The 18,538-nt window shown below is 38.8% G+C and overlaps 1 protein-coding gene across 18 annotated transcripts in view; it reads right to left on the bottom strand.

Annotated features, from left to right (window-relative positions):
- The window catches only part of ATXN2 (ataxin 2), a 92,286-nt gene that overhangs the window by 7,299 nt on the left and 66,449 nt on the right, over positions 1-18,538 (bottom strand). For 10 of the 18 annotated variants that reach the window (XM_065568762.1, XM_065568771.1, XM_065568770.1 and 7 more), the window contains 5 exons: positions 17,080-17,232; positions 13,145-13,211; positions 11,274-11,458; positions 10,489-10,621; positions 5,911-5,964 (listed from right to left, as the gene is read on the bottom strand). In XM_065568762.1, coding sequence (XP_065424834.1) covers positions 5,911-5,964; positions 10,489-10,621; positions 11,274-11,458; positions 13,145-13,211; positions 17,080-17,232 — 592 coding nt within the window. The remainder of the gene's footprint in view (positions 1-5,910; positions 5,965-10,488; positions 10,622-11,273; positions 11,459-13,144; positions 13,212-17,079; positions 17,233-18,538) is intronic. The other 8 variants (XM_065568764.1, XM_065568757.1, XM_065568755.1 and 5 more) reach the window with 3 other exon arrangements.

Consider the following 18,538-nt stretch of genomic DNA (forward strand, 5'->3'; position numbering starts at 1 on the left):
AGAAAAAAGGGGCTCCCATCTGGGATATAGTTTTAGGTTAGACTACAGTTAAGGCCACAACCATCCATATATTCATTGCCAGCAATTCTTTTTATACTAGGAAATCCCAGCTCCGAGAGCAAATAGATTTAATTGCTCTAACTTCTATATCAAAACCCGTTACGGTTTCTGAAATGTAGAACTTCTCCGCACAACACACACAAAAGAATGGCCTTTGATCTGTTCATCCTAAAAAGCAGGGGATTGAAAGCGAGAACATACCAAACATACTGCCATTTGATAAAAGTGCAGCACTGTCTGCCACAAGGCCTGCACAGAAATTTGCCACTCCATCAAGTGCCTCAGACATCCTCCAATTACTTCTAAGCAAACACCCACTGTCCCACCCTTTCCCAGTCCAGTTTGCTATTACTTCTGTTGCCTTACGTTTGCTCAATACTTTACAAAACCCTAAACAGTGACTTTATTCAGCTAGCGGTGAGCTCGCTTCAGTATAAATAATCCACCTCCTGAAGCCCACTCAACCCTTCAAGAACTCACCTCACATGAAAGTGTCATTAACTCTTCATGGACCCTGTGTTTCCAGCACACAGTACAACAGCATTCTGATCTCAATGGACAGATGAATCTTGCGAACTACACTATAAGGCTTTCAATTTGCAAAGTATTCCAAGGGCTACTTTGACCATGACATACTTGTTACAATATTAAGTCTTTACATACCATTAGTGATTTTAGTCAGGAGTTGGGTTTTTGGAAGTTCTGAAGTTTCTATGCACCTAAACAGGAGTTAGTCTCCAGTGCCATGGTATCCTGTTATGCTTTCAAGCAGAAAAATAGTGACTTCATATTTAATGTTACCACTTAAATTCCATTTACAGCAGCAGCAAATTTCCATCTAATTTTTTTTCTGTATTTTCACTGCCTGCAAGCTTGTACGAAAACTGACCTATTCACACATTAGAATTAAAACTCAACTTACTGTTACAATTTCAAGTTTCTCCATTTCATCTCCTTATGCAATTAGTCTTGAGCCAATATTTATATGGCCTCTCTCTAGTCTGAGTAATCCCTACAAAAAAGGGACACAGTATCTCTACTTTAACCATAAGGGACTGAGGCACAGAGGGATTAAATGGCTTTCCAAATCTAACCTACCTCTCCCAAGTCGGATTCTAGTGCCTCAGCCCCAAGAACTTCTTTCCTTCCTCCTTATTCAAGTTCCATTCCGTTCTTGAGGAGATTTGTTATAAGCATGTACTGGAAGTTGTAGGGTATTCAAGGTTTCCCACATCTATTCTTTATTCATTGGAGGCCTTGAAATAATTTAATTATTATTCCCTAAAACTATTACTGTGCTTCATCTTTTATTGTTTCATAGCTTGAGAGAAGACCCAAATACGAGGTATTCTGAAGCAGGTATCTATATTATGCAAGAAGGCTTCATGTTGAAAAGAACTTGTTATGCAAGTCCAGAACTTACTAGAACATTTTCACATGCAGAAGGAAGTGGGAGAAGAGCAAAACACCAGTTTTCAGTAACTTCTCCTAAAGCAATATGTCCACAGCTTGGCAGAGCACTGAGAGAGTTTTGTTTGTTTAAAATCTAGTATTTACATTTTCCCAGCTGTGTATTTGTTTTCAGAACCTATTCTAGTCAGTTTATATACTGTAACTCCCCACTTAACGTCCTCTAGCTTAACACTGTTTCGATCTTACGTCCCTGCTCAATTACAGAACATGCTCCATTGAAAATTGTGAAATGCTTTGCTCTAACATCGTTTGGCTGCCTGCTTTGTCCTCAGCTGGCAGCCCCCCCATCACCTCCTCCCTCCTTTCCCCCGTGGCAATCAGCTGGCTTGCGCTGTTCAGGAGGCAGGGGAGGGAGGGGGAGCCTGCGCGCTGTGTCCTCACTCCTGCCCCCGCCTCCTGAATGCTGCAAGCCAGCGGATTGCCACGGGCAGGAGGCAGGGGAGGAGCGAGGACACCGGGTGCAGAGTATAGGGGGAGGAGGGGGAGGGAAGAGGCGGGTTAAGGGTGGGGGCTTGGGGAAAAGGGGTTGTGTGGGCGGGCCGAGGGTTGAGCCCCCCCGCCCCTGGTGCTTGCAGAGTAGGAGAAGCTGTCGCTGCTGCTGCGCAACGTGCTTCTCCTAGCCTACAGCACCTTCAGCCTCCTTGCCTGCCTCACTGTCTCCAGTGCCAGTGGGCTGTGCCTGTGTGGGGTAAGGCGGGGGGCACCTCCCAACTATAGTACTGTACTATATGGCAAAAAAAATTTCCCTGGAACCTACCCCCCCCCCTTACATTCTTTTTTTGGGGAAATTGGATTCACTTAAATGCAACTTTAAGTGAAACAATGTTTTCAGGAACATAACTGCAACGTTAAGTGAGGAGTTACTGTACTATTATGTACTAAAATGCTCACTCAACTGCTGCTGCAAATATTTTAATAGTAACATTTAAGAAAAACACGCACCTGTTATTTTTCTTGAGGCTTTACCAGATTCCATAAACATCTTACTCAAGAAGGCTTCAGGAATAATGGAGCGGATCATTTAAAAACAAATGTATCCACCTTTTCCAATTTATAGTAGAAGTTCAACTTGATCTCAGGAAAATTAACTTTAGGAGTTTTTTTCCCCCCACTTATTTCTACAGAATCTCAGTTTCTACAGAGCTGCTGATACCTCATCAATTCAAGAGAGATTCTGATACAGTGTTTCACTTTCTAAAGGCCTTTCCTTCCCTTTATTACTAAGAATGTGTGAGAGGAAAAGTCTGAGTTTTATGTGCTGTAACTGTGTGCTCTCACCTAAAGTCAGGTCTTTAACATCACAATCAGATTCCACAGAGATTTAAATTGTGGTGTTACATGATTAATTCAGATGAGTAAGATGCACGAACCCATTCAAAATAGTCATGAAAATTTACCAACCCAGATACAATCTACTCACCTTCATTATGACAACTGATTATAAACAATGTTTTACATGCTCATCCACAGAATCAATCACCCTAGGTGAATATTTCCATGCTTATTTCTATAATAAACATGGGAAGAAAAAAAACCACTTATAAGAGTAATCAGAAATCATATTACGTTGTCCTTGACATGTCAGCAGTGCCATGGTTTTCCAGCTGTCGTACTAATACAGGAAACAATGCTGAAAAAGCTCTATGGAAGCATATAACTAACAAAGAGAGTGTTGCAACCTCTGCTCATCTGAGGACTGCTGATAATCATGGTTTGCCTCCAGCAGAAGTCTAAGGCTATGTCTACACTACCACGGTAAGTCAACCTACACTACGCAACTCCAGCTACATGAATAACTGGTCGACACCGTGGGTGGTCAACAGGAGAAACTCTCCCATCGACTTACCTTGCGCTTCTTGTGGAGGGTAGAGTACAGGGGTCAACTGGAGAGCGATCTGCTGTCAATTTGGCGGGTCTTCACTAGACCCGCTAAATCAACCGCCGGTGGATCGATCTCAGAGCCTCGATCCTGACTGTAGTATAGACATAGCCTAAGTCAGAAATGCCTTCTTTCCTTAAGAAGAGCTCTGCAGCACGAAAGCTTTCTTCTTTCACCGACAGAAGTTGGTCCAATTAAAAAAAAAATTTACCTCACACACCTTCTCTCTCTTCTTTCCTAGGAGCACTTCACTTACATCACTTTCTAAACAGGTGGTTTCTTGATATGGGCTATATTATTTATAACTACACCATCATTTTGATATTGATGCACAGTTAGGACAAGCAATTCCATATTGGATTGGACAAAGATACTATACCAGGCAGGATTTTAATTACTGAATTGAATTCCAACTAAAACAAGAAGGAAAGAGTAACAGTCAAGGTTGCTGACAAGAGCAAAGCAAGAAAGGCGAAAGGCAGCTATTGTAAACCCACAGAAATGTCCGACATTAAAAATCAGAGCAGCACAGATCAGAGACAGCATTACCAACCACTAGCCTAGACTGAAGTCAATCCCTGAACTTCTGACGTTCAAAATTCTCTTGTGGGGAAAAACGGAAACCTGACAATGGATGCAGTGGGATCTGTCAGAGGAGTAATGCACGGATACTCAGAACCTACTAGATAGCTTCAGGGTGCTGACCAGTGAAGTGATTCCAGACTGTTGCCAGACCCAGTAAGATGGTGAGGATAACTACATTTAAAGACCTCAGTTTGAATGGTAGGAAGCAGAGATATAGCATGTCTTTTTCATGTTATAAACACATACAAAATCATTTTTACACATTTACAGTGGACTCCACTTAAAAGAATATCTATTAAAGGAAGAAACTTGTTAAAGGAATTTCAGTGCACCAAACCAAGATATGCGAACACCCTTAGGTGCTCAAAGTTAGTTTTCAAAATACGATCATAGGAAGTCATTCTGTAAAACACATTTTCTGCATGCCAAAATGAAAGCTACGAAGCCTTTTAAAACCAAAATCTGTTAGAGAACACAAATTACAGGATTTATATTGTTCTTCATACTCTCTTGAATGAACTGACTCGCAGGACAGAGGGTGTATGAAACAGATTGCTTCTATGAACAGATATAGAGACACTAACAAGCTTGCTGCAATACAGGAGCAAGTTGAGAGGCCCAGGAATTGCACCTCGCCTATCTGTGGAGGGCTAGGGTCTCTGGAGGGATGACCAGAGATTATTCTATGGCCATTCCACTAGGGACCCTACCCCGGCACACCATGGGTTTCTTTCTGAAGCTTCTTCCTCAAGTTTTGTAAAGCCTTCAAATAGAAATTTAACCTCACTCAGCAGATTGTAATTTATTTCTAAGAGAATAAAACATACTCCATTTTGGAATGTGCTGTGTATGGTTACTGGGATCTATTATCAGGAGAGAAACACAGAGGTTATCTGACATATAATTAAGTTGTGAGTCCAATATTCTCCTCTTCAACTCGTTTTGCTTAATCTATGATGTCTTTGTTCAGTACCTGGATTATCTGACACCTCTGTTTGGCAGTTAGAGACTGCTGATGCAGCTTATCAGTTAACCACAATGACTGCTAGCCTTTTTTATTAAGTATACAGAACCACGTTATATTTGGCCCCGCTCACACACACTGGAGAAAGAGGGTGCAGAGAAACTCCCCCACTCAGCACATCACTGCAGGACCACATGGATGGCAGCACACTGAAGCACAAGGACCTGTTAATGTAACTGGTAGTGCTTACCCGGCCAGCGGGAACCCATCTCCACCATATCCCATGAAAGGACACAGGGCTGAGACTAAGCTACACTTTTACAGGAATGACAAGATGTGCTGCTTGCCATGCTCCTTCAGAGGCCCCAGAATAAGAATTCCCGAGTGATCTCTCCCATGACTACTGCGGGGATGCAGAAGGTGCTCTCCCCCCGACAGGACTCAAAATAGAGTTTTATTGCTAGTAAAGTGCTGGAGTTTTTTGCCTTCAGGAATTTGACCAACCTTGAGAAAACTGGAAATCCTATTTTGGGCAGGGATGGGGGAGGAGTGGAGTTCATGGAGATCTTAAGGAGGGCGATGCCTATTTTTTGGTGGTAGACTAGGAAGAAGCAGCTTTAAGTCTTCATCAGTTCAAGATACAGTAGAGGCTAGTTAGATGCAAGACTTCATTGCACAAAATGAAACGCAACTTGGCACGCATAAATGTATTTACACAAATCTATTCTCTAGACAAGTCACACGTACATTGTACTTTAGCTTTTGGTGCCCTGTAAATAAATTCATTCATTCATTCAACTTTGTTGCTTGAAAAGAGTTTTCCTACATTTTCTATATTTTGGCCTGGTGCAAAGAAAAAGTGTTCCCTCAGCATGTCTATTCCTTTAACATCTACTCTTTAAAAATTATTTTCTGTACAATCAAAATTAGTACAAAAAACCCAACTCACTGGCAAAGTAGAAAGAAGGACCTGTCTCCTTGCTGTATGGTATTTTGGGACATGCTGAATTTGGGAGATAGAAAGATAAATTAGCCTCTTGCCATGTGTATACTTCCAATCTTCTGGAAAGGTCGACATTCATTTATTTTTGAAGATTGTACGTTCATGCAGATATCATTTTTGTTTGTTTAGTTAATAGGGCTGGATATTTTTACTTAATTTTACAACTGAGTGAAGTTGAAATAAAGTCAGCCCCAATAAGCTCTCCTTTTGAACTGTCACACTGAGGGCTCCACTACTTACTTTAATACAAAAATAAAGATGAACAGATATTGAGCGTCTATTACACTCCAACAATAACCTCAGAGGTCGAGTTAAAAGAGAGTTACAATAAAGTAAACAAATAAATAGGCTTTTGTTTTTTCAGCTGTATCAGTGAGGTCTTAACAGTTCCAAAAGACACCTTTGGAGATGGTTCACTCTTAATCCCTGGAGACTCTTTGAAATTTATAACATACCCACCATTGTACTATTTAGGATATTAGAACTTACTGCTAGGACAGAAAAACAGATAAGGTTAGAGAGAACACCAGACCAATAAAACATGTGCAGAAGAGAGAGGGAGAGGTCCAAGAACTAGCAAAAGAATAAATAATGTATCTGTGTAAAATCAAAATTTTGTTTTACACAGATCTTTCACACACACAAAGGAAGTTTTACAGAGGACAGCAATTACCTAAAACATATACAATTTATCCAAACAATAAACTAGTGGGAGTTAATTGTTACAGGAATATATTTGTCCTCACAGCTTGAATTGTCAATAGAAAACTTGATAATTCATGATTACCCATCACTGGATTCTGGAGAGAAGAGACAGCCCATACCTACCAGAAAGTACAAAGCTTGAGCCATTGCTCTTTAGAACCAGTAAACGAATTCGTTCTGTAGACGTGCCAATCATACATATATTGTTGCTTTGTTTCAGTGCTAAGTGTCTGTTTCAAACTTTTCACACTAAAAATTTATATACGGTTTAAAGGAGCCAACATTTCAAACCTAGAGACAGATCAAGTGAATATCAGAGTCTTTGTGTTAATGATGTCCAGTTTTAGGGTTTATTTGTAGGAGCAAGAGGAAAGAAAGTTGTTTAACATTCTCTCAATGATTTAAGAAAAAACACAGATTTGGGTGTTGCTCCATCATATGTTTAGAAGTAAAACTAATTTATGGTGCCCATATAGTTTAGCTACTTTCCATCTGTTGAAGAACATTCAACTTCAGGAACTGAAATGGTGACAAAATTGTGGCACTCAAGAGCAGTGACAAAGACACGAATCAGATCTCCTGAATTGCCTGTTATTGTAGACATCTAGCAGAAACATTCAATTACACAGCATTAGCTAAATGGGATCTTGAAAACTTGCATCATCCTAGCCTTCGCTATCCAAAAGATTTAACAGGTATAGAATGTTACGTGCATTTCAGGATTCAGATTCCTCTGCCATGAAGGAAAAAAGTAACTTTCAGCAAATAATGCAATTTTCTTCACTGAACAGTGACTACTGTTTGTCATGATTTTTACTTGCCTCAAACTAATCAGGAAGGTGAAGCTTTCAGAGATTTTACTCACTGATTAAGAAAATGTTAGGAGACTGCTTTAAAAGCAATTAACTTCCCCCTCACCCCCCCAATGCAGTTGTCCTTTCAGACTTCTTCATTCTGCAACACAAGCACTCAGGTAGAACAACAGTCTGATATTAAAGGGAGTGATTCATGCAGGGAGTCACTTGATAACACAAAGAAAGCACCCATTAGCTTCAAGGTCACGGGGACCTTAATATAGATCATCTTAATAGCAATGCGAAATCCAACAGTGTAAATGAAAAAGCCAGAAGTAAAATCTGAGAACTCACTTGGGCAAATTTATTCTAGAAATTAAAAGCAGCGGCTGTTATTTCTAACTGGGAATGGTATAGTCATATGGAAGTTATTCATCACTAAATATTCCTGAAGAATTAAGTAACATACCCAAATCAGAAGTTTATTTCCAGGATATGTTGGTGTATTCACTATATGGATGCTATGCATACACTTGAGATTAATAAAATGTGGAGAAAAAAAAACTGTGCTATAACGCAAGTGGTTCTAGATATCTGCTTACAGTACTGTCCAAAGTGACTGGGGGAAGCTTAAAATATCTAGCGCCTCCTAATGTAAGTGACTGTTAACACATCCAGCAAGTTGCCCTATAGCAATTTACTCCACATGCCGCACAGCTATTAAATGCTACAAATAGATACTCAAGCAAACAGCCACATATTGATAAATGGAAGCAGAAGTTTTATTATCCAGAAACAAAGGTAGTTATTTGTGGGAAAAGTAACCAAACTAAATGCCACATTTGATTTAAGAATAGCCTATATTTGAGCTACAGCATTAGGAGTCATCTACTAAATACCTGATGGCAAGCCCAGAAGGCTAAAGATACAGTTTAGCTGATTTATGTTAAGGCAGGCAAAAGATGACATGCCTGAAGATGGTAAGAACATGCTATCATCCAAACAGAAGTGCTTCCTTACAAGCCACCTATGATGTAGCACTGGCATCAGACTGGGCTGAGGCAGATTTCTGTGGCAAGCATTTCAAGCATTCAGATATAAAAAGAAGAGAGGGTCAGCAGTTCAGAAAAGCAAACTGATAACCACCCAGAAGAGTTCAGGAAAACATTTAGCTTCTGGCAAGACCAAGTTCTGGAAGAGAAATGCTGCTTGGATTTAGGTAGAAGGACACACCACCACAAAAATCTAGAGTTTTCAGGTTTCTTGTCACACCACCAAAATGTGTCATTAGATTGTCTGAAATATATACCGATGATGGACTGAAGCTGAAAAACCAACAATATAAAAACTAGAGTTCTATGGTATGTTGGAACATGAGAGAAAAATAATTTGATATATTTGATTAGAAAATTGCTCCTATACCATGATTTCAAAGACCTGCCAAATTGTAACAGGTAAGAATGACATACAACATAAAGTTGCTGGGGAAAGTTGCAATCAACAACCAAATTCCAGAGACTATTTCATATCTAGTTTTATTTAAGATAGGATTTTTTGAGGACTGCCTTTTCACCAGGAAGTCTGAAAGTCTTCAAACAGTCACTCGATCAAGACAGTAATCCCATAAAACACACAATAAAAGCTCCATTTACATGAATGTTTCAAAAAACTAAAGATGCACATGAAAGAGCAGAATACTTTAACAAACGTCAACAAGGGCCAGTAAGCGTAAAGACCTATTACTTAAATTTTACAAGTTATAGCTGAATTGAAAAGAAAGTATCACATGAAACTTCAGCTGAAATATTTTTCCTCCAAATCCAGCATCAGAACTTTTTACTGTGATGCTGTCTGCATCTGCATCATTTTTTCCTGAATTAACACACACGAGCAAAGATCAGACTTCGGTATGATATTTCAAGACAGGCATGATAGATTCTGTTATCAGAATCTTAACTCTGGATTAAGCTTTAGATTTTTGGGCTTGCAAGTTTTCATAATAGACAGTATTCATCCATAAGGAGAAAAATGCAAAACTTTGTCACCAAAAAAAACATGCAAAGGTGTCTAAAGTTACATGACACCCTTTAGCAGACGCTAGGTCAACATTATGATTGATCTAACAAAATTTCTTCATCAAATACTCAGCCAAAAACTGTTGAATGATCATATTTTCAAGAGATGATCCTTCTGTTTTGATATCTGTGTCAAATCCTAAACCCCCTTAAAGATCATGGACTGAGTCTTCAGTGACAAGTTCTTGCAGCCAATTTTTCCTTTGGACGACATATTGTTTTAGTGCAGGTTTATGTGGCTTTAGAGATTCTTTGCATTGTATTTCTCAACCGGTATCTCACTTCATGTTTTAACTTAAATATTTCAGTGAGGTTAGTGCTAGTGAAAAATGCCAGACTGACAACTTTGGAGACTTCTATTTGTTATTGAAATCATATAGCAAGCACTTATACATGAAATGTTCAAAACAGGATTTATATTCTTGGGTTTGCCAAGAAAAGGAGGATCGCCCACACAGAAATTATATTTTCCTCAGATGACAAATCTTTGTATACTGTTAATGTATATTACTAGCATTATTAAAGCAGTGGTTTGGTTTTATCATGCTAATGTTGTGAGAACTAGAAGTCAAGTTTTGCAACGGAAGTCAGTTTTGTGACAACACTACATTCCTTGTTATAATGAAGAAACAGTCAAGGACGTAGTGTTAACAGCATCAAGAAAAGCCTGTGACAGACTTGCTTAAGCTGGTATTCCTTAGCAGCCTCTCATGCTGGCACATCATCTCCAACACTAGTGTCTTATTAAAATTAGCATACTTGGATCTATTTTCACTCTAATCAAATAACTCAGGTTTGCAATACCTTGCTTATTAGTTTTATGAACCACATTCTGGGTCTATGGTTATAGCTTTGGCTGTGATGCCAACGGTTGAAGCCTGAAATAGTAAATATATCCCTGCACAATGTAACAACGTAAAAAGTTACAAATAACACAAAACGTTTCCTACCATACATAGCATGCGTCTGCTCATGCGCACCATACTGTGTTGCTGAAGAAGATACTAAACCAGGCTGTGCATGTGTTGGTGGTGCCATCATTCTAGTGTTACCCTGTATTACAGGGCTATAAACATGAGGATGCTGTGTCCAATAAAAATAGAAGACAAATCAATTAGTTAAAAACCATGTCTGTACAAAAGTTAAATACACCCTTGAATCAAGCTCGTACAGTGCATGCTTAAAGGCACTTCATGATCATTTGAAAAGCTACAGCTTGCTTTGCACTAGCTACAAGAATTTTTCAAAATATACCTGTCACCATTATCCAGATAACTCCTGCAAACCTAAAATGAGAAATACCTCCCACAAAAGGAACTACTCTGCCGATCTTACATTGACAAAGGGTCTCTTTAAATTGAACAAAAGACGTTTTAAACTATACCATATCCCATCCATCTTATCACACCAACTATTTTAGCAACTGCATCTTTTAAATCTACATCCAATTAAATCATTTGAAAGAGATGTTCCACCATGGGATGTAGTTAATGATGAGGTACAGATATTCTGTATTTAAGATTTGTATTTACTATTAAGTGAAAATTAATGTTTGTGGAGGGCTATGATGTGAAGTGCAAATTATCAATATTTCTGCAGTATTTGAATACTAATTGTAGCAATTACATGATGTAACAGAAGATACAGTACATAGAATTCCAGAATTAAGTCTTAATAATACATCTGTTCCAATACGAATGCAGCAAGAGGCAACCACACACTGAAGGAGTCTTACCTGAGACTGATAATGTGGCACATGTTGCACAAGAGGCTGATTAGGGAACTGTTGAGGACTATAGGTAACATACTGTGTTGAATAGGCTGGTGGTGTAGCTACAATAGGGGGGCCTGCGGCTGAGGCAGGATGCATCATGGTGCTCTGATGATGCTGGTCTTGGCGTTGTTGTGGCATATTTGGTACTACAAAGCAAGGAATATTTCACATTAGGAAGGAAGATCTAAAGTAACCAGGTCTTTCCTGAAAGTTTTAATTCAAAATTACTGAGCCCAACTAGAATATCCTCACTATCAACTTTAACCATGGTCTGTAGAAGTACATTACACGGGTATGATTCTGAAGAGGAAAGATAAGCTGAGTTTGTAAATTAATTTAAAAATCTTTCTAAATACAAAAAGGTAGTTTCATCAGTACAAAATGGAGCTTTCAGTGCAGGGGATTTAAATACAAGCAGCTCTTCATGAACCTGATTGTTGAAGAGAAATGTGTATGGCTCCAGGTTCACAAAACTACCAAAGGGACTCTAAAGGAAGCTGTTCAGAACAGAAGCACTGTTTTATAGAGGAAAGTAACTCTTAACACATACAAGAAAACACTTGCATATTATGAAGCGACCACCTCATCTGTCAAACAAGAGCAGCAAAGAAAATGGCTACACTAGTGGCCACTGAACCTTAGTGAAGGCACGTGCACAATTTTTCATTAGTGGAGCTAAACTCTTACCTAGCACTGCAAAGAAGTCCTGACTGCTACAAGCAGAGACTGCATCTAGTCTAAATATGCACTGTAAGAGCTTGAACACACACACTCTCACTCTACATAGCCTTGGATCTCTTAGAAATAGGAGCATGGTTGACTTAAAAAAAACCTCAAATATATGTTTGGTAACATCAGTATTACCAACCCCAACTGGTCAGAAATCATACTTAATAAACAAAACACATTTTGTGTTTTGATTTAGCTTCTGGGGTTTTTGTTTGTTTCATTTTCAGGCTTTTCTCCACAATCATTAGGGCAATAAACTTTGATTTTTTTAATCAAAGCAGAGATGCTCACGTGATCAACTGCCTCCAGGAGCTGGGACTTTAAGAGCGCCACCAAATTTCCAAGAGTTGTCAACATTGTAGAATTAGAGTATTATCTAAAACATAGCTATAACAAAAAAGACAGTTCCTGCTTTCTGTTCACTTGATGTGTATTAATGCAGATAATGCACTTAGCCATACATGCACACCAAATTTTCCAGTTTATCTAGCAACAGCTTTCACTCATTGGAGAACAGTATCTAGCCATAAAAGTATTATGTTAAATCACTTCTGTTATTGGTGCAAGAGGGATGAAAAGGGACAGTGAGATACAAGGACTAGCAGCAAACCATTCTAAATAGTGCTCCAGTAGAACAAGGAGGTAAGAAAATAAACCCTTTCCACCAGAGCAGTGTAGAACTTAGTGGAAAGAGTACCATATACAGAAAATATTCTACTAAGGTGTAGCTCAGTGCTCTGCTGCAAATTGCTAGAAAGAATCCCTCTTTAACAATGTCAACTAACAACATTTAGGACAACATTAGTGATTGAAACAGTCAGCTATTAAAGAATTCAAAATATTTGTAAACATTTTTAAATTTGGTTATCCTGTACTGAATTTAAAGACAAGCAATTCTCCTGTGATCAAGCTTACAGCATTTTTTTTAAACACAAAAGCAATGTATTTATCTTTTGCATTGTGATTTTCAAGTATTTGTACCAATTTAAAATACATTGATATTAAAGGACATAAATTAACATGAACTGGATAAAAATGTGCATGTCTGTTATCCTATTCATGCTACATGCAGTCTAAAACCAAACAGGCAGTATTATTCTCACCTTTACCTGCTCTATAGGTCTTGGCTTGGTTCACTGGCATGGGAGTCATGGGAATAGGATACAAAGGCTGAAACAAAAGAGAACTCAGTGAAGTTACGGTATGTTTTTGGACAGGTTTTTAAATATATGAGCTTTAGAATTTTCACTCCTGAATCTAACAGTACTGTTCAGAACCACCCTGAAATTAGAAATGTTCTTAGTTTTTTTCCTAAGAGCAACTGTACAGTTTTTATTCCCATAATGGTATAAGACAAATGATTATATTAACAGCCTGGAAAGGACAGTGCTTCCCTAATATGTAGGTCTCCATTGCGATGTCAACCCTGAAATAAAAGCTAGCATACCCTAGTTTTCCAGCTCTATTTATAAACTTGTTAAGAGACTACAGGTAGGTGATCACTGTTATCTATACTACACTCACCTACCCAACACAGAAGAGTATGAAGATGCCAAGGACGACTTGTAAATAGCACCTTCTTACTCAGAACTAGTCCCTGCATGTATCCAGAGTACATCTGGATCTGCTGATTTTAGTACAGGCTTATTTTTCTCGCTGTCTTTTACTTGTTACTACAGCAGAGCCAACACAGGTGCTGAAGAGTGAGCTGGATCCTATTCTGTCTCACTGATGACTCAAGTTGTAACAATTTCACATACAGAACCAGATTCTGCACTGTTCCATGTCTGAAGTGGTTTAGCAATGGTGATGAGGCATGAGCCAGAAAGAACCCAGCTTCATTTCCATATTCCAGGTTGAGTTTGCAGGACAGATGATTGGAAAAATCTCTTTATACTTGTGGACCAAAAACATTTCCTCTGGAGTCAAGGACACGCAATATAGGCCCAAGTTTTGAAGTCTAGGAGCCTAACTTTAGGCACCCAAGTGCTGCCTGATTTTTCAGAGCTTCTTTTAGTGTAAGTGGGTGGTATTTTACACCTCTGAAAACCAATTGTTTTACCAGCTGTTTAAATGTATAAATTTTAAGGCCAGAAGAGACCATTAGATCATCTAGTCTAAACTTCTATATAACAAACGCCAGAGAATTTCACATAGACACCCTCTGCATTAAGCCCACTAATCCGCATGTAGCTAAAGTATTCTTCCAGAAAGGCATCTACCACTTTTGATTTGGAAATATCAAGAGATGGAGAATCCACCACTTCGTTGGTAGTTTGTTCCAATGGTTAAAAATGTCTGCCTTATTTTTAATTTGAATTTGTCTGGCTTTAGCTTCCAACCATTGGCTCTTGTTCCACCTTTCTCTGCTAGACTGAAGAGCCATCTAGTACCTGTTATTGTCTCCTTATGGAGATCCTTATACATTGCAATCAAGTCACTTCTCAATTTTTTTTTTTTTAAATAAATTTAACAGATTGTGCTTTAAGTCTCTCACTGTAAAAGCATTTTCTCCATCACTCAAAAAGTTTGTGGGGCTCTTTTCTGTACCCGTGCTAATTTTTCAACATATTAAGGATCATATTAGCCCTTTTTGCCACATCACCACACTAGGAGCTCATGTTCAGTTGCTTGTCCATTATGACCCCCAAGTCCTTTTCAGAGTCACAGCTTTCCAAGATACAGTCCCCTATTCTGCAAGTAGGGCCTGCATTCTTTGTTCCTAGATGTATGACCATGCATTTGGCTATATTAAATTGCATTGTCTACATGGGCCCATCTTACCAATCAGTCCAAACTGCATCATATGTGCCCTGGACTCATTCCTCATTTACCACTCTGCCAATCTGTGTCGTATGCAAGTTTTATCATCAGCACAGATTTTATATTTACTCCAATATTTTTATTAATGATCTGGAACAGCATCGGGCCCAGGCCTAGTACTGATCCCTGCAGAACCCCACTTGAATGCCTACATGTGATTTAAAAGACAGACAAGTTGGGTGAGGTAGTATCTTTTATTGGGCCAACTTCTGTTGGTAAGAGACAAGTTTTTCAGCTCCACAGAACTCCTCATCCACCTTGTGTCTCTCATATCCTGGGACCAACACTACAAATCATGTATTGTTTGCAATGCAGCAGAGACCATATTCCCCAATCAGGCACGTGTTTCCAGACATATGGGAAAACAATACACCATCCCTGCCCAGAGTGGTTTACAATAGGTACCTAACTTTCAGCACTCAAGTTAGAAAGCTTTGTCCAGGGAACCTCTCATTGCCATTTCCTCAGCCACTGCAGACTACAACTGTAATTTTAGCTTATGCGGAATGAATATTAAAGAAGCTACTAGACTGAACTATGAAGTTACTAGATTTAGAGAGGTTTCCAATGACTATTTGGAGCCTTTTTTAAACTGTACAAGTAACTTTTTCCAGCATCTGAGATTAATTATTTAGGATTTGTCTGAGACCATATTAATTTATTTATTACCTGTGAATTTTAAGTTTTATATTTGCATACTTAAACAATAAATCACTGCAGACACTACATAGGCAACTGATACAAAAAAGAAAAAAAGGACATAGGAAAGGAGCAGTGAAGTACATTCAATTTTAAGATGACACAGTAAAATAGATTGTTTTAGTGATTAGAATGTTGTACCTCACTTGAGTCTCAGTAAAAAAAGATCTTAAAGACTGGTTGGAAAGCTATTGCATAATTAATTTGAATTTAAAACTTCATGCTAAAATATTAGCATTTTAATTTTCTTTTATGTGACATCACTGAAAAGCTATTACCATTCAAAGGGTAATAGTGTATATTATTTAGTAGTTACCAAAAATAACCCTATCACATTCTAGTTACAGGAGAAAACTAAGAGAAAACGTGCTGCAACATTTTGCATGTTTGATGGTTTTTTGTCCTAGACTAGCGTTTCATGGTATGAATATTTGAAAAGCTCACAGACTTACCTACTACAAGCTATTTGTCAGCCAGGAATTTGTGTAGATTCAAAACAGTGGGATCTAACTTGCATTTGGGAAGCTACCAGATACAGTATAGGCACCCTTCGTTTAACATTTCAGAAGGATAGCTTCAACATTACTGCAGTAATTCTTTTTTCTCTCATTCTCCCCAAAAATATTTCATTGGAAAGACTATTAGTTGAGTCTTTATATTGTGACTAAAAACACTAAATTTTGGCAAGGGACCAGAAGATTAATAAATGTTCTAGGCTTGTAAGCACAGCTCAAGTTTCCAATTGCCTAATACATAGCATTCTATTATAGCTACTATTATTAAGTTTGCATGTCCAAACATCTACAGACCACATGGTAGAAATCACAGAATTGTAGGATTGGAAGGTACCTCGAGAGGTCATCTGGTCCAGTCCTCTGCACTCATGGCAGGACTAAATATTATCTAGACCATCCATGACAGATGGTTTGTCTAACCTGCTCTTAAAAATGTCCAATAATCCACTCTTGAGGATAGTAGTGATTGGATGTGCTACTCTGAACAACATCTACAATAGAAAGTTTATGGATCGTATTTACGGTCAAATGCAGCACTTCAAGCTTTCTATCATATAGGATGTAGCCTCTACAATGAGGGAGGCTGGAATTTAGAGTGCTAGACAACTATATATTTGGTAGCCTAAGGCACAAAACTCAGCACTATCTTCACTAGTATTTGGGCAAGTGAAAGCATGAGGGTAGGCCTGTATATATGAACTGAAGTCCCTTCAAAACCCACTTCTGCAATAACACCTATAAGAAATCAAGCAATATATCAGTTACGCTGAGAGGCAATTGGGGAAGTTTTCTAATTTTTAGTTGCTTACATAAATATTAAACATACATCTGAATAATGGTGTAAATATTGATCACAGAGCACATCTATCCCTGTACAGCACCTGGCACAACAGGGCACTAATAGCTTACTTCTGATTTTAAGTCCCACCTCCTATTAATCATCATCTTAAATGTGCCAAGAATATTATATTTAGTTAAGCTGTTAGACAAATCTATTTTACCTGCACGCCTGGGCTCACTGGGACCGGGTACATCATATTTGGTGCAAAACAAACAGGCTGAGTATACACAGGAGTTGGCTGTTGATGACCCACCATAGAAGGGCTAGGCTGAGCTTGTGGACGAGGTGAGGTTGGTGTAGTAGAAGGCTTGGGCTACAAATAAATGAAACAGTTCACTCTGTGTCAGTGCACAGTTCACTCATGTATGCCATATATGCCAGTTTTACCTATGCTCAGAGTTTGCTCATGGCAGTCAGATAGGAATGGAACAGGTTGTGCTTCTTTAAAGACAGGCATTTAAAACATGTAAATTCTTTTCACCTGATTGCATGGTGAAGTTAAAAAGACAAAGAAGAAAAGTTTAGCAAGATTTGAAGACTCTGAAGGCTAGTGCTAGAGTTAGTGTTTTCTGACTCAAAGTACTTCAAAGCAGAAAGGCTTGCTCCTTGAGCAGAGGAGGAGAGCACTACAGAAATGGCACACTGCTGGTGGGGAAGGGGAAGGCAAGGGCAAGGGTTAAGAGCACATTTCCTAGCAGCATCAGTTTTCAAAGATGCAGCAGACCCTCCTTGTGGTAGACTGGATGTAACATTCACAGCTGCTGTTTCCTCACTAGGAGGAGGCAACTTTTCAAGGGAAAGGTGGACTGGCTTTGGACCCGCTGGCAACAGCTCCAGGTAGAATATTGTTGTCAGTCAAGACCAAAATCTTGAAAACCTTCCTAGAGGGCTTGTGACTATCTGTAAATAAGTTCCATTAAGTTAAATACGGTCATCAGAGTTCAGAAGAATGTAATTAAGAACCAGTTTAGACAACAGGGGAGGGAGGGGATGTGAGGATATGTGGTGAAGATCTGAAGGAAATATAATATGGCCTCCCAAATGGTCACTCAGACCTGGTATCTAAGACAGCCTTTTTTATTAAATAAAATAGTACTCCACATTTGGTGTAGTCTGTTGTTTACTGAAATATAGTGAACCCCTTTCAAAATGTGTTATGGTTTGATGTACCGAATTGCCGTTCTTAAAAACCCTGAGAATTAATCTGGTACACTGTTAAATTATGAAGGAGAATTGGTCAGAGACACAAAGGGTATGTCTACACTTCAAATGCTAGAGCAGCACTGCTTTAGCGCTTCAGCGTAGACACTACTTACACCAATGGGAGGGGCTCTCCCATCGGCATAGGTAATCTATCTCCTTGAGAGACAGTAGCACTGTCTTCTACACCAGGGGTTGGGTTAGCACAGCTACATCTCTCAGGTGTGTGGATTTTTTTTTTTTTTTTTTTTTTTTTTTTTAAAACAGCCCTGAAAAACGTAGCTATGTCAATGTCAATTCCCAGTGTAGACCAGCCCTCAGACTCAACTAGCAGAATACAGCGTACTTGACCCACGTGTACAAAGAAAAACGATATTACTGTGCAATTACTTGAGAGGTTGTATGTCACCACATGCAAT

The sequence above is a fragment of the Chrysemys picta genome, chromosome 15 (genome assembly GCF_011386835.1).
Source record: "Chrysemys picta bellii isolate R12L10 chromosome 15, ASM1138683v2, whole genome shotgun sequence".
Lineage (NCBI taxonomy): Eukaryota > Metazoa > Chordata > Testudines > Emydidae > Chrysemys > Chrysemys picta.